This window comes from Scatophagus argus, chromosome 18, assembly GCF_020382885.2.
Source record: "Scatophagus argus isolate fScaArg1 chromosome 18, fScaArg1.pri, whole genome shotgun sequence".
Taxonomy (NCBI): Eukaryota; Metazoa; Chordata; class Actinopteri; family Scatophagidae; genus Scatophagus; species Scatophagus argus.
Genome location: NC_058510.1, coordinates 4937205 through 4961786, shown reverse-complemented (window position 1 = coordinate 4961786; position 24582 = coordinate 4937205). Strand labels below are relative to the sequence as shown.

The window sequence follows — 24582 nt, the reverse complement described above, 5'->3', positions numbered from 1 at the left end:
TTTGGTATGTGTAAATGTATTCTTTTACAGTCCTGCACATAAAGTACAAGTACATTGCACAAAGGCAAATACAAATACTCGGTACCGACAGGACTCACCTTGTAATGCAGCTATAATCTAGCAGAGAATTTACCTTTGCTAAAGTTGAGAGCAACACAAGAACATCTTCCTGCATTGGCACCTCAGGGAAGTTGAACCATTCAAGAAGGTACACAAACAGCATCTTTTCTTGGACAATGTCAGAGACGCTAATCAGGGAATGGTCCAGTTTGCATATGATGCTCTTCAATGCTCGAACTCTTATCTCCATCAAAGAGTGGCCTAAGGTTTGCAGAAAAATAACGTGAGAAGTTAGCGATGTTTTGTTTCTGTTTAGCGGACGTTAGTCAACAGCTAGCTAAAGTCTGGTGGAAGTCCAGGAAAGTTTATAGACTTTGGTAAAGTTACTTATTATTAGCGTAATAACTCGTAATAACTCTACAACTCTGCTTTCTCATGTTAGAATACCGTTACAGATAAAAGTACAGCCCAGCTACAGTAGGATACCGTTGTAAGCTAACGTTAGCATGCAAGCGGCTAATATTAATTAGACAATTGATAGGTTTTGTTAACGTCAGTTCAGGTATAGTCAGGCTCCTAAGCTACATTTGCTTAGCTAATAATTTAGCGTACCTATTTTCTTTATAAGTGGAGATAATTCCATGTTCAATATATATCGACTCTCGGTGTAAAAACCGGGTGGAAAAAGGTTTAAAAAGTCGAGGCTTGTCAGTTTAGTAAGTGGTTGTCTATTAGCGTCATGTCAACAACGTCTGCCCGAGTCTGTTTTTAACAAACGCGCCAGCGTCACTCCACTTCCTGTCGCCAGGGTGCGTTCAGGGGACAAAACTGTGTAGGATAAACTGAAACTAAAATGAAACACAAAAGAGTTAATGATGTACTTCCACAAAACATTTACGCTATCTAGAAACAATAACGTAAGCAAGGGAAACTTGCTAATCAGCCCTTTAAAATAAAATTATATAGAAAGATCCAAGTGACTTTGGAACAGCGAAACAGCAGTTACAAAACCAGCCAAAAAGACATAAAAGTTAAAAGTAATTGGCAACCTGGTCCTTTACATCAATCCACCTTTGTAGCAGTGGAAGAAGTAAAAAAGGTGTGTTATTTTATCTTTCACCTTTACCACACCACTAATGGCACTGGCAGTCCCAAAAACCTTTTTAGGACAAGGTAGATCACAACAGATAAGGTTATGACCCAAGAATTCCTGTCTGTGGGTGAGCCTTTCTGTCAACAGAGTTTGTGAAATGACACAAGTGATGTTCCAATTTATGGCACATCTCTCATCTGATCTTTTGAAATGTTATGTAAACATGTTGAAGCAATTTTTATTGCCAGGATCATCGGTGTTTCAAAGCATGTTTCAAAATCACTGAAGGCTTTTGCATTGCTTAGATACTGAATGACGTTTTGACAGCATCCACATTATCTTGTCATTAAATTAATCTCTTCAAACAGCAGCGTTCTCAAAAATCAAAGTTGATGTGCATTGCCTCTTAACACAAGTGCGAGCATAAATTATTTTCTGTGTGTAAATTAATCCGATTGCACAAGATCGCACACTTTAGATGTGATGTGAATGTGATCAGCAGACAGGGTGATAATTAACAAAGTTAGCAAATGATAATTTAATATGATAATGATATAATCACACAGCTCTTGAGAATTCCAGAGGGATTTAAGCCCATAATTAATTTGGCTGCATACTGTATATTCTACTCTCACCTTCGACAAGTTTGAGAAGTAAAAGGAAAATAATAATTTGTGCTTTCATTATCCATTACTTCAACACATGTAGGTACATTTTACCACAGTCGTTTTAGGCAAACATCACACATATCTATACTTGTTCCAGAGCATCTTATATCATATATACTGCGCACTGAGCCAAATATTCAAATTCCAGATGCACAAACCCCTAATTCTGTGTAACATATTTGTTTATTATGTATCTTTGCATAACATCATGACCAGAATTTAGAATCATGTTTTGTGGGTTGGAACAGACCTTCCCTGTACAACATGAGTCATATTGATGGTCCTGCCAAAGGGTCTGTTGACCCGAGGAAGATAAAAAATGTATTTCAGTTCCCCCAGACTCTGATGCGATATATAAGGCTGAGTCTGCCATTCTGCAGATATACAATGAGAACACAGAGTGAGAAACATTCAAACAGCTGAAAAAAGTCTTCTTTACCTTGTGGAAAAATACATCGCCCAAGGTCAGACCAGGAGCTCTCAATGGCTGTTGAGTCTGATCCAAACAGTACTCCACATCATTCTGTTTGACAAGCAATGTGTGCCTTGGATCATTTGTTAGCCTACACTGCAGACAGGAAGCAAAACTTCACTTTAAATAAATTAAAATATGGAGTAAAGTATATGTCATTCAGCGCTGTAATTTTTTTTTTTTAAATCTCAGACACAAGCTTTGCTTTTCTCCCAGAAGCCTTATCAGATGCTTCTTTTTGTTTGTGAATTTTCTTCATGTCCTAAAAACTGTATTTATCCTTTCATTTAAAATACTTGTAAACCTTTGTGTGACTGTAAGATTTATAGTGAGTATTTAGTTTGAAGCTACATTTTGTGTACTTTTAACCTTTAATTGCCTGTGGTTTCAAATGCATATATTTTACCTCAGGCTAAATTACTCTTATGCCAGAAACCACCTCAGGCTGTTAAAGGATGTTAGCTTGATATCTGAGTGGATATCATGCCAACTGAAATACTTTGAGGCCAGATTTATTCTCAAAGCCTCCCAGTCTCTGGACCCTCACTGTAGTTAAAACTGATCATGAGTCATCGTGTCCCTGACCATCTTGGCCAACCTGGACAGAAGCCATGGAGCACACCGTACTGATGTACATTTCATTTTGGAGGCTAGTTGAGACTGCATGCTGTATATAGCTGTAAAAGAATATATGGATTTAGCCTCCAGTGTTTCAAGCTTTAAACACAAACAAAACAAATTGAAAATGAATTAGGGGTTGTATAAGAATTATTGAGTTGGTGAGGGAGGTAGAATCTTACATTTCACTTTTTTGATAAAGCACAACCCTCTGCAGCATTGTTAATGTTTTATTTGGTCCATTTGCTTGACACATTGTCAATATTTAGTAACCAATTTGTTTTACAACTAAAAACTACTGAAACCTAAGCTTAAAGATTTTAAGATGGTATGATGTAATTTAAAGCTTAATAAATTAATGTAATAGTAATTTTCACAATAGCTAATAGACTACCAAGGCATACATTAGAATAGCAATTCCTAAATGTATGGCAAACATAACAAAATTGTGTGTATTCCAGAATAAAGGAACACCAAATGGGAGACTATATTTGAGTAATGGCATTACTATATTGGGCAACTGACACACACCTTTTTAAAACCTTCTGTTAATATGCAGATGAATATGAAGGATGGAACAACTGGTGGAAAAAATAATATTTAGTCACTAATATCCATGAAATTGTGTATTGTGTGTTTCTCACAACTGACATGTTTGCCCTCACAGCTGGTTGAATGTGGAGAGAAAAATAAGCCCTCTAATAGTGAAGAAATTTTTGTTTTCTCACAAGTGAAGGCCAAAATATAAATTTGGGATAAGTTAAAATTAAAAGACTCTCTTGTGTTCTCTGAAAAAAAAGTCAAACTACCCCACAGCAAAAAGAAAAAATAACTCCACGGCTTTTCTGAACTCCTCTCTCCTTTTACAAAGTCCTTTTTAGCACATTCAAGAACTTTAAAAGTGAATGCAAATTGAAATGTGAGAAAACTAAAATAAACTAAGCCATGCACGATAAGTCTATCACCAAATGTCTCAGAAGGGCTTCTGGGCAAAAGGACTAATTGTTACCCGCATAGCATTTCATGCACAAAACAAGGTCAAATCAGCTAATTAATCATATCATTATTTTAATTGTCCAAAATTCAGCACCCCATATGGCATCAAAATACAAGGAGTTGTACTTGAAGTATTAATAATGTTAAATCAAGGGTGACATTAGAACAGAGCTGGAAAACATAAGCAAGCGCAGACAATTAATTCATTGGCAGCTGTTTGGACTGAGCTCAAGTCTCTGTAGCTGAGTCATTACATTGTATGTGGATGCAGCTGGTGTAATGTAATTAATGCATCTTTGAAGACCTCTTATGTAAGGAGGGAAAAAGTTATATGATTGACTGCCCCAGCCGTGAGGCATTTTTGCTAAAAAGCTTGCTAAAAAGAAGATGGAAAATGAACATGCTGAAATCACAGTGAGACACAAAAACAATGAGGCTGAGGTGCGGACATCATCCTTCCCATAAATGCTCAGACTGTATTTTGAAGCTATGTTATTCCACAGTCATTCCTGAAACAAAACCCAAGTGGTCCCACTGGCCCTGTCACTGTTTGACATGCCAGCACCCGTCTTCCGCTCCGCTGCAAGTGTTGAGGTTATGAGGGTGGGCATCGAGGGGCCCCCGACAATCCCCCCATCGGCAAAGGAGTCAAGTCAAACGAATAAGTCAAACTGCAGCAAGCGCAAGACATATTGTGCACAAAATTTATGGCTGATACAGTGTTCATTTGAAATTAAGATGAAACACAGAGAGCTTCCCCACATGTAGAGATGTCTCATTAAACAGTGTGGCCTACTCCATGTGTATAGTGTTCCATCCTGACTTGAGGTTCAGTGTTTTGAGTCGTGCTTATACATAAATTCAAATTCTTTTGGAAATATCGATCTTGAGAGAGGGAGTGAGGGTGAGAGAGGCTTAATGCCCTCATATGTTGTGCTCAATGGTGTTTGGCAACACCATGTTGATACTCCATTCCTATACAGTGAGATTTAATTTATGTAAAATCTAAGCAGCCTGCAATTAGAAACTATCTGAGCTGTTTATCCTTGCATGACAAGAAACAGACTGGGCTATGCCCACGGCTGAATATTTACTTGTTTTTACTGTCTGGCAACAAATATCAACCATACTAAAGTTTGTTTGTCAGGTCTAATTTAGCTTGTAGAAACATTGCACCCTTGCTTCCCAGTGTCCTTGGTGCTATATCTAAGAGCTGCCACCCCTCTTTCCTCACGCTCCACCAGCCCTCCCCCTTCTGTGCCAACACATCAAGTGAAGGCAGCCTGATCAACCCTAATAGGGCCTGGTAATTAGAGTCTTTGCATAGAGCCTGTCTGCACACAGCTACCCTAAGCAGGTTGGCGAAGGACTGCCATACACTTGACAGTGTGGAAAAAACAATGTAATGTTCAGTATATGGACCAAATTAGCCTGGCAGTGGTAAACACAATCTACTTTAAAACAATAGTGACACTAATTAGGCAAGCAATGTATCATTTCAGAGTTCAAGTCTTAGTCGCTGTATCAAATACACAAAAAATACTTGGAGAACTTGATGTTGCTAGAATAAGAATTAAAAAGAACTTCCTGTGTAAAGGCTCTAAGCACAGCCAGCTTTAGGGGGGGGGGGGGAGATAGCTGTTTATTTTTCTGCAGTTATTTGATATCGGAAAAAGGAATTCTGATTTTTGTATTGAGGGAACGTTATACAGTGTATTAAAACTGCATGGTGTGAATTGCATGCTAACAAGCGAAAACAGTTTTAAAAAGTCCAAATTCCTTGCTTTAAAGTAAAGGTACAAAAAAAAGTTTAGGTCATTAGCATTTTTGAGCATTTTCATGAGCAGCTGCTGTATTGAATCATAGACTACTACACACAACTTGGTTGAACAAAACAAAAAGAATATCTGTGATTTCAGAGTCACATTTCATAGCTAGAAAACATTCAAGATGTGACATTTTGGATGAAACGCCGGACCATATATTTGTGAGGACAATTATTTGGAACAATAAAAACAAAAAAAACAAAATCACTCTTTATTAACACATGCTACAGTCTCCTTACAAAAAGAATCATTTTAAGAAACTCTCTGGGACAATTTAGCAGGAATTTATCTTTAGTAATTTGTACAAATGCAAAATAATTTCCTAGACTGTGTATCTAATGATTTCATGCGGGCCAGGGAGATGATTTATGTCTCTGTGAACATGAGTGGACTGAACAGGCAACTTTCTGCAGCAACTACTCCATGTTTAACCGTTTTTCTTGTCCAATCTTTTCTCTCTCTCTCTCTCTCTCTCTGCAATGCAGCACATTCATTTCCATTTCTGAATTTCCTGTGGAATGACTTATGTGTTTTGAATTTTCATGCACTGGCATTCGGTGAGACACTTTTACACCTTCTTTGCTTAGACACTCAAGAAAACTAATATAAACACTGTGTAAAAGGGCCAACCATTGTTTTGCACCATATATCTTTGTGTCATATTCACTTCTTTCATTTTAAAACACGAAACTTAAACTCAAGGTACTTTAGCAGAAGTTCACAGACCATGCCTGTTTTGTTGCAACACCTTGCTCCATGCCTCAGAGCTGTTCAACCACATCCTTCTGCTTTTGGCAAATGAGCAGCACCTTTAGAGCAATCATAGTAAAATACTTTGCTCAGAAGCGTTCAGTGGTAAGTTCTTTAGGGATGGAGGACTATTACTAATTCACTTCACTGGGCCAAATTTGTGTAGGTGTTCAGATGATATAATCCTCTTTCTAACCATTCATTCAATAGCCTAAAACAAATTCCAACTTCAGATGTCTCCAAATAATAGCACTAAATGAAATGCCATTAGCCATTTAATTAGTTATTATTAGTCATCGATTTAGTGAAAATATGGACATGATCAGTGCCAGGGTAGCATCCGTCTCTGGGATGTAGAAACTTGCTGTGGCTGCTGAGTGCGTTTGATTCGCTGCATCTCAATCTGCTCCCACAATTCAACAGGCAACAAAGGAAGAAAGGAAGAGGCCGTAAGCTACAAAGTGTTAGCCAACCTAGACAGAAAGATGTCATCTCATTGTGTCATTCTTCTGGTCGGCAACGTAAACCCGCACATTTAGAGAACAACCAGCTCCGACCATATAAAAGCTCTAGACTGCAGTTTGGGCACAGAAGCTGCCTAAAGGGAAGCTAACGGTAATGTTTTCGACTGCAGATGTTAACAAAGCTAGCTGACTGGCTTGGTTAGTAAGCTAACGTTAGCCAAGCTAACATTAGCTTTCAGGAGCGAACCTCTCATGAACGTGTTGTAAAAGACAAATACCAACGCTTCTGGGTTATTTCGACAAGTAAGACAAGCAGAAGTGACCGGGTAAGAGACAATATGGTGTGCTTATCTTTTTAAAAAATGTTGTAGGTTACAAATTTATTTAAAAGTAGATAAGTAGTAAAAGATGTGCTAACAAAGTAAGTGGCCGTTGCTATTTGGTGTTAGCATACAAGGAAATAAACATTTGTTAAATTGGCGATTTCTGTCGAATAACCCTGTTTATTGTGCTCTTAATATTCTTAAAGTTTATGTTATCAATTGCAGCGTAGGTGGAGCATGTATTTTCAGCGTATTGTCATTAAAGCCACAAATTAGCAAACGCAGCTACGCCAAAGACATACTATTGTGTCCGTAGGCCTTGCCAGGTCAGGACAAACCATGCTAACATTGACTGTATTAACACGCACTGTTTATTGTGATTATATAAGTACATGTTATTGTTTTGTAAAATAACGCGTAAATCAAAAGAGGAAGCACCTTTTCATATGAGCTGACTTTGGTTTTCCTAGCATCAAATGAAAGGTGGTGGAAGTGGAACTTGACCCATCCAACTGAGTCACCATTTTCCTGCACATAATGGTGAGTAATCAGATTGCAGCCGTCTTGATTGTCTTAGAGCTTTATTTAGGTGCTTTAAGTGGCACATGTCTCTAGCTACTGTTTTCTTGAGTCTTGATTTGCCAGAACTGTCATAGCTTTTTTTTGACAGATAGACAGGCAAAGTCATGACTTTTAATACAGTGTGATTGGTGAAGAGTTGTAGTGGCACATTTTCTGTTGTTTGGAACAACAGCCCAGCACTTTGCATTTACATCAGAATAATGAGGTGTAGGTGCTAACTTTCAGGTATTATTAGGTATTATGCAGTATGGACATAGAAATGAATCACACCCAACCTGAAAGTCAGCAATTTAATCTCATTGTGACAGTATTTAAAATCCACTGTATTGGAAGTACAGAGTTTAGAGCTGAAACTATTGCTCAGTCAGCAGAAAAATAACTTATTTTAATGATTGCTTAATATTTTTTAATAATCTTTCAAGCTAAAATACCAAATATTTTTAGGTTATTGCTTCTCAGCTATAAGGTTTTGCTACTTTTCTTATTTGTATGTGACTAAACTGAATGTCTGTTACTTTTTGAATGTTGGTGAGAGAAATAACTGTTGACATTTCATTGGACTTTAGAAAATCAAAATTAGCTTTTATCATTTCTGACATTTTATAGATCAAATGCTTAACCAAGAATTTATTTTTGTTAAAGATTTAAAGTAATTGCCAGTTGTGGCCCAAACAGACTCAATATAGCAAATAATATTTACTATATAAATACATGGGGACTGCACTAATTGGCTGTAGCTTTGTTAAATTAAAGTTTTTCACTCTGCTGTGATATGTGTGTTACTTTAGGAAGTACTGGAAGACTAAACATTGAATAGCTATAATCTTGTGTGTTTTTCTTTTGGCAGGGTTTGATGGCACTGCTGTATGTATGACTTACGTCGTGTGGCCTGATGAGAGGATACTGTGGATAGCGCTTTCATCAGGATACCAGGGGAGCCATCCCATGCCCCCACTTTGGAGGGCCTGTCAGAATGAAGAAGATAAGCCTTAAGACCATTCGCAAGTCCCTCAGCATAAAGGGCAAAGAGGAGGGTGACTTTGTCATGCTCCAGCAGCCCTCGGTGACTACAGAGTTTTCCAAGGAAGAGTCACTTTTTGGGGGCTGTTACACCAAAGAGCTTTCTGGCTGTGACCTTGGTGGTGAAGAGGACAAAGGTGGGCAGAATAAGAGCCGCTCAAAGAGCGAAGGCCTCATGGGATCACTAAAGAGGAGACTGTCTGCCAAGCAGAAGACAAAAGTGAAAGGCAGCTCCTCCGCCATAGGCTCAGTCGATGACGATGACACCTTTTCGTCCTCGTCTGTGCCCATCAGCTTCAACGAGGTGAAAGCCCAGAGACCTCTTAGATCTGCTTCCCTACGGAGTCACCATTATAGCCCCTCACCATGGCCTCTGCGGTCAGTCAACTCTGATGAGGCATGTATCAAGATGGAGGTAAAGGTTAAAGCCATGGTTCACTCCCCCAGCCCGAGTCCCAACTTAAATGGTGTCCGTAAGGAATTTCATGATTTCCAGATGGAAGGGCTCTTTCAAGACCAAGCAGAATCCCTAAAGAATCTCCAGCAGCCACAAAATGGTGAGCTGCATCTAAATATTGATGAAAATGATGTGCCTGTGGTGCTGGGTTTGACTCCCCAGGACTACATCCAGTACACAATGCCTTTAGATGAAGGAATGTACCCAGAAGGGTCCCACTCCTTCTGCCTGGACAGCTCCTCTCCTATGGAGGTGGTGACTGAAGCGGACAATGGGTCCCTCCACACAGACCAGGGACAGGAGGAACATGAACTGGTTAGTGGGATGCCTCCAGATCTCTTCATGGAAACCTCAGTTAGTAGTCTTCTCATTGGTTCTGCTGGTGTGATGCTCCAAAGCTCTAGAGTAGAGGTCCCACCACCTCTCTCGCCACTCCTGCCGCCCATAACTAGTAATGGACATATTCCCAGGACTTTTTCAGGGTTCAGCTCTTCAGACAGCCAGGTTGCTGAGAGGGTAAGACACCACCTCAATTTTGACCCAAATTCAGCTCCTGGAGTGAGTCGGGTGTACGATTCGGTCCAGAGCAGTGGTCCCATGGTTGTCACCAGTCTGACAGAGGAGCTGAAGAAGCTGGCGAGACAGGGCTGGTACTGGGGCCCTATCACACGTTGGGAGGCAGAGGAAAAGCTGGTCAACTTGGCTGATGGCTCATTCCTGGTCAGAGACAGCTCAGACGACAGGTACCTTCTCAGCCTGAGTTTCAGGTCGCAGGGCAAAACCCTCCACACCCGCATTGAACACTCAAATGGACGTTTCAGCTTTTATGAGCAGCCTGATGTGGAGGGACACACGTCCATTGTTGACTTAATCGAACACTCTATCAAAGACTCAGAAAATGGAGCTTTTTGCTATTCCAGGTCTCGCTTACCAGGGTCTGCAACCTACCCTGTCAGACTAACCAACCCAGTATCTCGGTTTATGCAAGTGCGCTCCCTGCAGTACCTTTGTCGCTTTGTCATTAGACAATACACAAGGATAGACCTAATCCAGAAACTGCCCTTACCTAACAAGATGAAAGATTATCTGCAGGAGAAGCACTACTGAGGACACACAGATAGGACAGTGGTAGCAATTTGCACTTTTGTGTTCAGTTAAGAGATTGAAACAAGGTTTACAGATGACCACGGTTTTGAGGTGATTGGTTTTGGTGACTCTTGATTTGTGTCCAGGTGACTCTGTCACTGTTAAGTCCTCCATTCCACTGTTCTGGGTTTTTTTTTTCCTCCACTGCTCTTAGGGAGCCTCTACACAATCTACTGCAAAATATAACAGAGGTATGCAGCCAAGTTATTTTAGTTGCATATATTATGTGCCAACATTAGACTTGCAACATAATGTATGGTTAAGTGTAACATTCAGATGTGCAAGCAGAGCAGATTTCCATGAATTTGTCATCTGCGTTTGAGAAAGATAAAACCCTAACCATGAAGTTAAAAATTCATTCAATTTTATCCACTAAATTGTACATTTAAAATGAATTGAAGAATGAAGCAATGAAGAATTGCAGCAGTGATTTTTTTTTTCTTTTTAAAAATCAAATTTTAACCTTTCTGCAGACTGACCAATTTTGATCATCTTTTGCATTTTATCACTTGTAAGACTGTGCAGTGTTACCATCCTTCTGCATAATCAGACTGCACATGAGAACATCATTCTGCATTTATACTATGCAATTTGTCAAACAGCAAGGCTTCAACAAGTTTTGATAACAAACCTGTGCTTTTCATGTTAACCCGATTTTTGCTAATTTTCAAACATAAGTACTTCTCCAGTGCTTGTTGTTTCTTCCTCTGCTGCTGTTTCACTCTGTCATAGGCATGGTACTAGCTGACACACTACAGATACGTTTGTGCTTCAGGATGCTTATACTGGTCCTGACTTTATTTTTCACTTTGTCATGTTTGATACTTTAAGCTATACTGATGTAAAAACATGAAAAGGGTTTACTAGATCCACAACATGAAGAACATTTTATTGCAAAAGGTGTACAAAATTTGCCAGTTTCTGAGGGTTTGAACAGTTTGGTCAGAGAAGTGGCCTTAAATTGTATGGCTGCACGTAGCCGTTGTATAATGTGCAAACCTAAAGGTACTGATGATGCTGGATTTTGTGCTGTTCATTTGAAACAGCATCAAGTTGATATATAACCCTTTTAAAAATATGCTAACATTAGAAGTTAAATCTTTCTGCATTAGGAATGTTACAAAAACTGCACTGCAGCTCAGGTCTAACAATTTGTCACTGTCTGTAACGCTTGTATCTGCATGTACTAAAGGCTTTAAGACTGTCAGTTAATGGCACTGTAGAGTTACTCTAAATGAGGATGTCACGGTAAGAGTGAAAGATTTTGTCTGTGTTTTTTAAGCGCAACTCTTGAGTAAAAAGCTGTTTAATGCACAATTGCATTTACCTTAGGCAGTTTATAAGTAAAGAAAATTGCCCTCAATTAACCTACAACTGAAAAACAGACCTAGTCAGCTGACCTGAATCTGTATGTGCGGATGGCTGTTTCTTAGTCACTTAACACCAGCAATGAGCTGGACCCAGATCAAAGCAATCCCCAAAAATGGTGTGAGCTCCGGTAAAAGAACTTGGGAAATCCAGGGTTAAGTCCTCCTTGCCATCTTGGAATGATGCCAGTGTTTCAGTATATAAGGAAAGTTCCATCACACCTGCATGGCTGCATCGTTAATGTTACGTGGATTTCAAGGACACGGAAAAAAAAAAACAAAAGTTGAAAGCATACAGTTTTTGCGATTGCTTATTCACATTGTCCCCACAAAGCTGCACCGCCCTAGAGTAAAGGGAAGAGCACACACAGTTTGCTACGCAAGTGCTTTATATGGATACTTCGACAGGGAATTGTGTTTTCACATTATGAATGAGCATCTTTTGTGACTTCAGTGTCCTTAAAAGTATTTGGAAAAGTGTCTCTCTCGGACAACTTTGGTAGGTTGTTAGCGCATAGTTCTAGTTTTAGAAATGTTGGTGTCTGAGGAAGTTACCGTGAGTCTAGCACAGCAGAAAATAGATAGGAACTTTGGATGGTGTTGCATGTTTAAAGACTTAGCATTTTAAAGCTTTGAGTTGTGTAGGAATGGAGGATCTAGGTTGTCTGTTTGGCTGTGTAGAGGGTTGATTTTTCTGTCACAAACATTGGCTGGACATTCTGTGTACAAGAGATGTATTTTTTTATTTTGTTTAGAATCTTTTTGTGAATTTTTTTTTTTGTGACATTTGCCATCTGGGAGATGGGGCTGTACAAAAGGAATGTACGCTTGTTTGAGGTATTCATTTTATCTGCCTGCAGACCAGTTACAGAAAGCATGAGAATCATAAAAACTACATGGAAACATTTTTGCACTTGAATATTCTCCATTGACATGCTTGGATCTTTTTCTGCCTCTAGTTGTCCTACAGATGGCAGTTTTTAAAAAGAAATATAGTCACACGTTTGTACTTGTTTGTTCAAGTAACTGTTTAGATTAAATCGAGATTGTTTTGTTTATGTCACATCTGTGGGATATAAAGGGGAAGGCACCAGCACCATATCAAAGCCTGCTAATGCTCACGGGCTGTCAAGGAACGGGATCCTGGCAAGAATGTGGATGTAAATTAGATTTGACTTTGGGTGTGTGTATGTATTTCAGTTGAAATGTGAAAGTAAAAATGTTAGTTTTTTTCAACACAATGTTCTTTTTCTTGTATTTCCATTTTAATTTACAATTTGTCATCAAACTTTGACAAGCAGGAACCAGCTTCATATGGTGTTGCTGCTGAGTTTTCTGAATATTTAGTTTGTTATGAAGCATTATTGCTTTCAGTATTTGATTCCAGAGGTTGATGCTTGTTCAGACTGCTGAGGAATTTTGAATTAATAACAGCTGTTTCGCACTTAACAAGCTCCAACTTTTTTTTTTTTTCACTTTGTTTTTTGTGCATCTCGATGAGTGAAGGTGACTGTTTACAACATTATTTGCCCCCTCCCTCCTCTTTCCTTTTCTTGTTTACTCTCTCTCACATGAACATCTTGGTACAATTTGAAAAGTCTAATTTCATTTTAATGTGTTATACACATTTGTGCTGCTTATGGATATGATTGCCTTTCTTGTATTTAACAATGGGGAACTAGAATGTCACCAATGTAGATGTATGTACACATAATGACTTTGGTTATCATCTTGGGAAAGCAAAGCAGATTTGCAATTTGTTAACAAACTGTAGTCAGTTAAAAGAGCATTAGTAGCAATTAGTAAACCCTCTGTAGAATTGCCAGTTCACTCCAGTTTACATTGGTTGTCAGATTTCCAAAGTAGATGATCTTTTTGTATTTTTCTTTTGGGAAAAAAATCAAGTGATTTTATTGCACACTTTGGATACAGTTTAAGAGTTTTTGTATCTGCCAATTATAAATTATAAATAAAACTATATTCTAAAAAAATCTTTTCCTTTATATTCTCATGTAAAATTACGTTGAAATGAGCGGTCCTGTCGTCACTGTCGTTAGCCTCGTGGGTGGATTAAACTCCTTGCATACAGACTTCAGTCACACCATCACTTGGAGCCAGTGATGTGCTCCGCAAGAGCCTGATGGTGCTTGAAGTTGTGTTAATAGATAAAATCATGAAGGTCTCAAGGAGTTTCTTTCCTCATTGGGTACAAATTGGCAGCAAGTCCCAGAGCTGTGGTCGCTTAACTTACAAAGACAATCCAGGCAGTCTTTAAATAAGTCGAAACTCTTGGGAAAGATTAGCAGCATTGCTACCATCCTTGCTTAAACTTTACTTTATGTGAGCTCTGAAGACTGAACACTGAGTGAATTCCTGCATTATGGAGTGGGGAGAGGAGAAGACGGGGTTGGGGTAATGGTGTCAGGTTTGGACTTGGATCTGCTGAAACACAGACTGCATGATGATGAGGAGGTAGGCTTTGTTAACTGCTCTGTCTGACAGGCCTCTCCAGGCATCTTAGGTGAAGATACACAACTGTTTACTCTCCGCCCGCTTCAGGATGATTTATTCATTGCACACGCTGGTGGTCACATGTCATATGGAGATGCCTCCGTCATAAAAGGAAACCTCTCTGCCTTCGACTCTGACTTTTTTTTTTAATTTGCAGCATTTTATATTCAGATTTTTTTGGGAGAGGCTTTACTTAGCTTGGAAAGTGCAGCTTGTCATGATGTGACACAGCATCTCAGCAGGTTTGGATTTGTCTGTAAACATTGTGATATTCAGCCTGCTCACCTTGCCGCCTCATACCCTGGATGTTGCCTGCTTAACCAGAGTGCTTCTCTTCTCTTTGAAGGGAAGCTGTCAGTTAACAAAATGTCAAATCAGGTGTTGTTTCAGCAAGCATTAAAGTGATTTAAGTAGCAAAAAATTCTTGATAACATTGACAGAAATTTCAATATATTTTGTCCTTTTAGTTCATGTCTTAGAAAAAAAAATACTCACTTGCTAATTGGGATGTATTTATGTGTATTCATAGATATACAGAAGGTGACAGTGTCTTGGGTTCTGGTGTCAGTTTGTTTCGGATGCACCATGGAAAGTGCACCAAGGTACTCGGGCGAAATTGGAAACATTTTAGTTTAAAGGAATAGGTTAACATTTTGGGAAATACACTTACTTGCAGAGAGCTAGATGAAAAGATTCACACCACATGAAATATGAAACTGCAGCCAGTTAGCTTAGGTTAGCACAAAGTGTGGAATATGTCGAGCCTGGTTCTGTCAAACGGTAGCTCGTATAACATTAAAATAAAAAACATAAAATATGATCTCAGTCTCAGTATAGACAGCCCGTCAGATGTCACCATTAAAGAATTATTTTGTGCAGGAAACAGCAGCTGGCTGAAGAAATGGAGCGTGTGCACCTTCAGGCTTACTGGTGATTAAATAATATTTAATAGTGGCTTGTTGTGTTCCTGACAAACCGACACCACTGGGTCGACCCCTTTCAAATTATTTTCAAATTGTCATTTGTTACATTGTTGTTCTGAAAATATTGATTGTAGCCACTTGAGGCCTTGTTGCAGAGACGTTTGACCTGCTCGTTAGGCCTGATAATAAAAACAGGGAGTGATGGCAGATTCTAGTCCTGCCTTTTTTTTCACATTTCCTTTTGGATCACATGCTGTACTTCTATATCACGAACATGAGTCGTGTGAGATAGACGGTGTTTTCATTTACTTCAGAGTGTAATGTCGACACAAAAGTGCTCATTTGTGAGCAAATTTCTTCTCAGTGTGGTTCTTAGTTTGAAACTGTTTACTCTGGAGAATCCATCCATCACATGTCTGCCGTCTCAGATTGATGATCCATTCCTGCCATCTGGTGCGCTGCGTGGTGCACCCATTTTTCACCTACAAACAGGGATGATGTTGACAGCTTGAATTAGCCAGCAAACATATATATCGCTTTAAATTGTCATGCCAGGAAAACATCAGTGGGTCTAGCTGGTAATGATAAAGCCGAGGTTACCTGCTGGCAACAGATGTCTTTCAGCCCAGAGTGAAAGGTTCAGTTCTATTAATGCTTGTGATCTCGTGCCAGCAGTGCCGTACACCACTGAGACCCTCTCCTTCTCCATCTATCATGCATTAGATGCCTCTGAACCCCAATTAGTTCTGTTAGAGGGGGGACTGCCTTCATCATTATCAGGTCCCCACTGAAACAACAGCACATCATGGTATTCATTGTGATCATTCTTCACAGTTTCCTATGTATCCGTGCAGCGTATGTTTGTTGAAGTTCAGCTTGGTAGCTTCCACTTTGTGTGTCTCTCACTGTTGTGCTGTATGCCTCTAGATCAAAACGCCTTTCATCACGCTCCTCTTCCAAAAGCAATATCTCTGCTACACCCAGCGAAGACAGAATTTAGTAAACAAAGTGGCTCAAACTGTGAACACGGAGTTGCCAGCCTCAGTTGCTCTTTTAGGAACAAGTGAGTGCTTCAAATTCGTAAGGAGCGAGTGTGGTTAATGATCAGAAAATGGACAATCCAGATGGCCTCAGCTCCAGGGTGTCAGCAAAGAAGTTTGATATTTGATTGATAATGTGCCTAGAAAATTGTTCCTTTTGTGAAGGTCATTCACGTTTCACATTTCATATGATTAATATATGATTTTCTGTTCTTTGTGATATCATTTGACAGCAGTAAGTCATAATTACATATATTATAATTACAAGTGTCATAGATACATATGCTTTGAATACTAATAATATGCAGGGATTGTGTGTGTTTATGTGTGAGTGCTTGAGTAGCATGCATACCTTCCAGTACAGACTGAGGGCCAAGGGGAGTCGTAAGACGGTCGTAATTATGTCATTAAAAAGAGTGACATCTGGAACTCGGGGGCCATTGAGTAACACACAGAACCCATCTCCTTTCCTCTTTTGGCCCCTGTGACAGTAACAATCCACTCTGCCCACCCCTTGTGCCAGAGCAAGGTGTGATGTATGTGTGCGTATGTGTGTGTGTGTGTGTGTGTGTGCGTGTGTGTGTGAACAGGTGGCGGCCATCAGGAAATGGATGGGGAATGTTTTGAACGGGAAACTTGCCTCCATTCCTCACGGAGTACCTGGGTGTCTGCCCTTCACCAGTGGTCCAAGAGGCACAGCGAGGACGGGAGAGATGAAACGAGAACAGGTGGTGGTTTGTCGTTTATGGAGGAATGGAGTTCCCCTGTAGATCTGCGAAAAGCACAGCCAATAGAGCGCTATGGACTACGCCCTCACGACAGGAACCCCACCCTACTGCTTGCAGTTCTCTGTGGGCTTCACGCTGTATCTGAAACAAGAGCTTTAAAGCTCACTCTGTGCAGAGCTGGTTTAACTTATTAACCCGAGGATAATTTAAGAACAAAAAAGACTGACAGAAGAAGATAAATAATTAATGACATACCTGCCTCCAATCTGGTTTTGGTCAAGGGCCAAACTGCCATCATTTTGTACTTTGATTGAATTGCAGCCACACTCCCCACTCTTTGAACTACCACTGTCCCACAAGTGCTCCCTTAACTGAGATGTTGCATGGCAATTAACAGCTTGCCTCCTGCAGCCATATCCTCTTAATATTCTTCTCCCCTTCCTGCTGCCGCTCTAATGCGCTGGCTGCAGGGCCTCTTGAGCCTCTGGTGCAATGATGAACTCAGTTTCTCAGTCCAACACACCTCTGGTACATGGCACCTGTCTGCCACACAGCAAGCGCGGTGACGTGCTTTGTGACTTTCAGATTGAGCCTCAGTCCATTGTAGCGGCAAGAAAGACATCCTAATTCCCCTTGCAGGCTGTCATACGTTCTTTATGTGATAGCATTTACCAGACAATTAAGCCAGAGTTGTAATTTCTCTCCCTAGATGTAATATTTTCTCAAGTGAAGTGAGCATCCATCATTTTTACTCCTAATTTTTAGGTTCCTTAGTCACATCATCAGAGTGGCTGCATTAGGTATAATCACTGAAATGTATGCTAATTGTGCTGCTTTACATCAGTGGTTAATATTCATCCAAATATCAAAAGCAAAATGTATTCTTAAGAGTGTAGGAATTCAATCATCAGAAATATTTTCACTAAATATTAGGTGTCATCTTGATTTAATAAAACAGTGCAAACTGAAATTTGACGTTCTTGCTCCACAGAGGATGAACTGTAATCCCTTTACTTTACATCCAGCAGGTGAATTTTCTTTTCAAAACTTTGGTTTGTGGCCAAATATCTGCAGATTTTAATGAGATTCTCATCAGCCTCAGCTGTATTTTGAGTGTTGTGCTAATTAGTAAGTATTAGCATCTCTAAACTAATATGGTGAAAATGGTAAATAGCATGCAAGTATTGTCGCTGTGAGCTTGTGAGGTTTCTGGTGTGAACATTTTGCTCACTGTGCTAAATACACATGGACTACTGCCTCACAGAGGCACTAGCATCAACATAATATCTTAGCCTTGTTAGTCTTGTTATAGTAACGACAATTTAGATGCAACAAAACCTGTCCCGAGGTGAGGTCTGTTATCTGCTAGGCACCACTAGAGGTGAGAGAGAAAAATTTGTTGTTGTTTTTCTTTTTTGGGTGCATCAGACCTTTAAAACATAGTGTTTATCCTCTGTATACAGTTCTCTCTCCTCTGATGGAAAAGATCAGAGGAGCGGCCTCCATCTCTGACACTGATGTAAATCTGAACTAGCACACACGGGTAGCCAGCTTGAAAGTGAGCCTGGAGGGAAGTCTTTTAAAATTAGATCCAAACTGAAGGAATTGTGAGGAATACTGGCCAGTGCCTAACACTTGTAAATATACAGCATGAGTGCATCTCTTCACCAGCTGATTTCTTCTTAGTTCCACCACATGTCTGGTTATTGATTAGCACATTAATACCAGTCACCAGCATGAGTCAAATGAAAACTGACTGTAAATAATAAGGTATTCTGAGAGTGTGCTTTAAAGTACAGTATGAAATTATGGAGGAAAACCCATTTATTACCTGAATGCTAATCAGAACTCAGGTCATTTTGGTTGGGTTAACTTGATCTCCTCACTGGTTATATCAGCTAATCTTACTGACGTTGTCTCCAGTCAGCCATTTATTGAGTCCGTCTGTCTGTCAGCCCATCCCAGCTTCTCTGAGCTCCCTGCAGCCACGGAGACTCTGCTTGAAATCCTTCAATACCATTAGACTTAAGTATTTCTTTGCCTAATGTCTGCCCAGAACAAGTCAAACAGAGAATTCTTGTCCTGAATCTGTCCTCTTCTCTTCTTCTAAAAACAAACAACAGCCGGAGATAAGTCCTTTAAATACACCTTCCCCATATAAAGGTGCCTAATGTAACATGACATACTAAATGAAATACTCATTCATAATTCAGGATTTAGTTTTTAATGGTGGACTCCCTGTCCTGTAATACAGTGCTCTTTCAATTGTTTCCAGTTTGTAAATAATGCAGTGCAGTCTTGATGAGTAAAAGTGGCCATGGGCCATGCAAAAGTAATGAAGACTGGGAGCAGGCTCAAGCAGAACTGAGATAATTCTCCTTGAGGAGGACGGTTAAATATCCACAGCTGTCATTAGACACATCTACGGGGATGTGCTTGGATAAAAGAATGTGCTCCTTTATTTATTCATCTCACAAACTGTCAAGTACCGTGAAGGCTTTGTAGTTTGTTTAACGCCAACGTTTAAATTAAGAGAAAATGCTTTGTGTATTTGATCAGAAACAAAATTTGCTCATGGCAAGCTCAATGAACGTTGTGTATGAACAAATTGTTGCAACAAAGGAAAAATGGGTGAATGGGGGATTTATGACTCAGAACTTACAGACCTCAGTGTATTAAAAGTATTTGATCAAAATACACATAAAACCAGAGTACTTTATTTTCACGGCCCAACTGCAAATAGTTGATCCTTTTTATCCAATATCTTTACAAAGCCCTTCATCTTTCTTTGCTCGGGTCTCAAAGGTCAAAACACCCTCTTGAATCAAAATCAAAACCTCTAAACATGGTACTGATTGAGTGTGATCAGGAAAATGAGGGTTCCTGAAAAAGGTGCCTCAGTTTTTCCTCTTTGAGTGAGGGAGCCTTAAGAGGCATGAAGTGGTCTTTGTGGTGTGTGATGTAATTTCCAAGTAGAAAAGCTAAACAAACAAAAGCACATGCAGAGATGTTTGGCTCTTTATGTGACTTTACTCCATCAGAGGCGCCAAAAAACCATTTTTCAGTTTTAGTGTGTCACTTTGACTAAGTAGCTTTAGCCCATGCATGTCTGCTCCTCCTACTGAAGTGTGCCATTCAATTCTGAGCAATAAAATCCTTACAAATCCCCTCAAGAAAAACAGCAGCTTAAGTAAGGTTAATGTTCACTCTCCTTGCTTCCTTCTCTCTGTCTAAGATTATGTTGAAGCATGTGAAGCATTTCTATGAGCTGTGAGCAGTGAGTGCAAGCAGCAGCCGATTGTCACCCACATGCATGGAAGCTTTTATTTTGATGTGCACAGTTTGGCACACATGTTGTGAAGAGCATTTGCATTACTAGGTGATAAATAAATAACATCAAAAGGTGACTGACTTTGTTTTATTATTGAAATGTACATTATTATAATTTGTGTTGGTGAAATTGCATCTTTTTTTCTGATGTAATTCGTCAAGCACAGAAAGGTACACTCAGCCAGTCGTGATTTTTGCATTATCCTGTATGACCCATAGATGTCCTTGTTCAGCAAGTCATTCTGCTCCAGTCCTGTGCTGTGAAAATGTTACCTCTGTTTTCAGAGAATAAAATGAAAATACTCTATCTATTTCTCAATAAAAAGACACACGTGCATGTCTGAAGACTTCAAGGTTATTATGAGTATGTCTTTCCCTTTTTCTTTCTTTTCTTCAATTCTTTTTAAATGTAAATGAATGTGATTTGTGAGCCTTTAGTCAGATTCATAGTTAGGTCTAATTTAAAATGTGCAGCTGCTTTCTTGTGTTATGTGTATTTTTCGTTGTTTCAAATAATTGTGAGTTGCAGAGGGAAGCCTTTTCGGAAGCTGCACTGCAGACTCCTCGCCTCTGTAGCTTCTACAGAGGTTTTCTGTGGTTCAGCATCTTAGACACAAGTTGATCCAAGAAAGCACAGGCAATGTCTCACTCTGATTCACACATTATGAACAAAAAAAATGTGTAATCATGATCCCCGGTTTGTGTATTTTATATGAATCAATACAGACTGTCTGTAACAGAAAACAAACTATTTGCTATGTAAAGATGTAGTCAAGTAGTGACGTCCTGCCTTTCCTTATTTTGGTAGCCAGTGCTCATGCGGACATGTTAGTTCATGTGACTCCTGCTCTATGGCAAGTTGTTTCAGTAATGTAATTTTGATTAGTTGTAATTACACTGCAACGAGTCAGACTGAAGATATACTATACTGACAAAAGTATTTGGACTGGAAATGGGCTCAGTCTGCATTAGAGACTGAGCCCATTTGTAGGGTATTTCTAATGTCATTCTGAATACTCAGAACAACAGTTATACCACATATATAAAGCCCATGTCAGGGCTAGAATGTCTATAAACCAACATTTAGGGGAGTAAATATGCCGTATGTAAGGCTTTTGGATCATCTATGAATCACAAAGGTAAAAGACTGTCAGCTCCGGTGCTGCAGTGCGTAGATCTTAACGAGTGAGGAGACAAGAGAAATGTGGAGCAGACGTGGGTGGTATTTAAAACTACATATAAATAAATAAAAGGTGAAAATAAATAAATAACTCCTACCTACATCACTGAGCTGATAGCTATCTCTTGTGAGATGAATCCAAATAGAGCAAATGGAGGACAAGCTGCTTAATTTTCTTGGTTTAGCCTTGAATCTGTATATGCTTCTCAGTACTGATAGATTGTTATTCCACACATGTGTATGTGTTTTTAACCTGGTAGAGTTATCACTGCACTGACGGTGATTGCGCCTGTGACTCATACAGGTGCAGTGGTTCACATTCATGCAAAAAGGAGTGATTTTTAAGCAGTAATGCTTTGGTAGACATTTAAGATTCCTTTCCCCCATCACTTTAGAGAGAATGGATACTAAGAACGTCAGCCATAAAAGAGCACTTTTCTGCATATTATTCAAATTGAGCTTTCAAACATATGAAAAGACCCCAAAACTGCTATTGCCTGCCAGTCCTACGAGGACAGGAAAGAGCTTTTTCATTGTTCATTTTCAGCAGACTTTCTTCCTTGGAAGTGGCTAACATAACCTGGTGTTCACCTGCACGGTTTGAGTGAATGTGCAGACCTGAAAGGCAGTAGTTAGATGTTTCACATTGACACAATACAGCAACAATCAGGATCATTCCATTACTCAATACTTCCTCAACTCTTGTTTGAACAAGAAAATCCATGGGCTCTGGCGAAGAAGTGAGAAAAAGGTACTCAAAATTTCTCTGTTTACCTTTCATCCCTCGTCCCCTCCGTCCCTCATCATCCTCTTACCATCTGCCTTATGAAACCATGATGGTCTCGGGGTTTTTGCAATAATTTGTGTTTATCCCAGTGTTTCCTTTTCTTTCTTTGGGGCTACCTGTTTCCCACTCCGGTGTTACTGGAGGTTACTGGAAGTAATATGGATCAATAAGGACATTTCAATTCAAGGCCAAATTGGATGCAATAAAAAATACATTAGCCTACAGTTGCTTTCTCAAAATGCGTATTTGTGTATATTTAAATGTGTTTTTATCTTTTTTCTGTCTACTTTTTTGTCTCTGTGTGTAACTCAGACACAAGGAACTTTGTCTATGAGCACTGGAAAATAGGAGGTGTGTAAAATATTGATCACTTCACCATCTTTCATTCCTGACTGGTCAAACTAGCGGCGCTACAACCAAACTCTGTCTCCTCTATATCTCCCATAGGGAGCTTCTCTGTTTGGTTGCCCTCTTCCTCACAACAGGGCAGAATATGGGATCAGCAACTCAGAAGTGTCCATGGAGCTGGCAGCGGTTCAAAGTCTTGCTCAGGGACACTTCAGCAGCACATGAATCTTGGTTCTCCAGCCAAAGGACATTTCTGTCTTCACCTTCACCCTGCTAGTAGTGCAGGTACAAAAGGTGAAAAGGATGCTTTTACTTACTTTAGAAATATTAGTATGACAAAGTTGCATGTATGTAAAGTCAAAGTAATGTCAGTACTCAGAATAAACACAGTCACTGCTCTGACTGAGTCTAAAGGAGCTAAAAGGTCACCAAATAGTGCCCAACTACATATTCTGAAACCTGTGGTGTCACAGGAACACACTGTGAATAAATGTTAAGCCAACTAAGTTCAAAGTCATTTTTCATTTAGCTACCACAAAGCTAATTGTCATTGCAATAGACCTACATGTCACTACATGTTTGGAAAAAAATTTGTAATTTAATCAGAGACATGTTGAATGACCCTAAATGCCAAATTAAAGGCCATGGACGTTTCTGTTTCTGTCATCACATGTTTTGAAACCTAAATTCCAAGGCTGCTTCATAACCGAGGGATCTGGTGCCAATTCTGCCACGGTTTTAACTGTGTTTGTGTTCGTTTCCAACTCATCCAATGCAGTACAGTGATGACAGTGATGGGTGACAGGGACAGAGCTCGGAACCACTCATAATTCCATGATCATGATAATAGAAACACAACGGAAACATTGGAAACACATTGTGATGACAAAATCTTAATGAATCAGGCCGACCATTTATGTGCACCAGGAATTCCTGTCTGCGTCAGTTCTGGTGACACAGCATGAATTTACAATGTCAATGGATTTTTCGCAGACAACTCAATTTTAAACTGGGTCTTAAGGAGAATCTCGGCCAGCTGACTGTGTCTTTGTCCCAGTTTAAGTTTCCTGGCAGGAGTCGTATGTGCAGAGCTGAGCACTTATTTGTTCAGGTGGAAGAAGACGGCATGTCATGCTTTTATTATATGTAACTGTATTGAATCACAGTTAAGCCATGAGGATGCTCATTTATATAAAAAGATGAATTTAGGACAAAGCTCTTCAAAGTACAACTGCATGTAATTCACGGTCATGTTTTGACATTTTTCTAATGGATATTTACTGCTTGTACATTTTCAGTTTTGTTAATAGCTTCCTTACATATGATAAGTCGATATTCATACAAGAAAGCACTAAAATAAGTTGATTTATTTAAGCTCAATGCTTCAGTTGTTTCCCACTAGCTGTGATGTAAAGTAAGAAACCGGATGAAAGCACCGCGAACAAAAGCAACCACTACCTTAATCTTCCTGTTACTCATCCTTGTCACTAACAAACCGGCTAGTCCTTTGACCTGTGCAGAGCTACGTCAGTCGCTGTGCCGCAGGAATCCAAGGTATTCTCCACGGTACCAGCTGGTGCACCACTTGTGCCTGTTTGATCCCTTGGCAGACTCTCCACCCTGTTTATGGAGTATTTTTAGGATATTAGAAAAATGTAGAAGTGATGTTGCCCACAGTAATGTTGCATGGATGTGTCATCTTGCTTCTGCTAGTTGTCATGTCACTTTTCATTAGTTTCCCCTAAAACGTTTGCAGAGTCAAACACAAGCTTTGGGGTCACGAAAAGGATTCGTCTGGTCAAGCTGTGTTGTTTATTTGTGTGTGGCATGTTGGTGCTACAACTTAGTGGGTGGTCAATATTAAGATGCTGCAAGCTGAGGTGGTTTGTCCTC

At 39.6% G+C, this 24582-nt stretch overlaps 2 protein-coding genes across 4 annotated transcripts in view; one reads left to right on the top strand and one right to left on the bottom strand.

Moving 5' to 3' along the window:
• Window positions 1-854, bottom strand: part of rttn (rotatin) — a 30396-nt gene extending 29542 nt beyond the window's left edge. For all 3 annotated transcript variants that reach the window (XM_046371320.1, XM_046371321.1, XM_046371322.1), the window contains exons 1-2: window positions 673-854; window positions 134-321 (exon numbers count right to left, since the gene is read on the bottom strand). In XM_046371320.1, the coding sequence (XP_046227276.1) occupies window positions 134-321; window positions 673-703 (219 nt within the window). In that variant the 5' untranslated portion in view covers window positions 704-854. The remainder of the gene's footprint in view (window positions 1-133; window positions 322-672) is intronic.
• A 5708-nt stretch (window positions 855-6562) lies between these two features.
• Window positions 6563-13697, top strand: LOC124049644 (suppressor of cytokine signaling 6). The gene is made up of 3 exons (XM_046371537.1): window positions 6563-7273; window positions 7741-7810; window positions 8700-13697. The coding sequence occupies exon 3, from the start codon at window positions 8826-8828 to the stop codon at window positions 10434-10436; it is 1611 nt and encodes a 536-aa protein (XP_046227493.1). The 5' UTR covers window positions 6563-7273; window positions 7741-7810; window positions 8700-8825; the 3' UTR covers window positions 10437-13697.
• Window positions 13698-24582: the final 10885 nt, after the last annotated feature.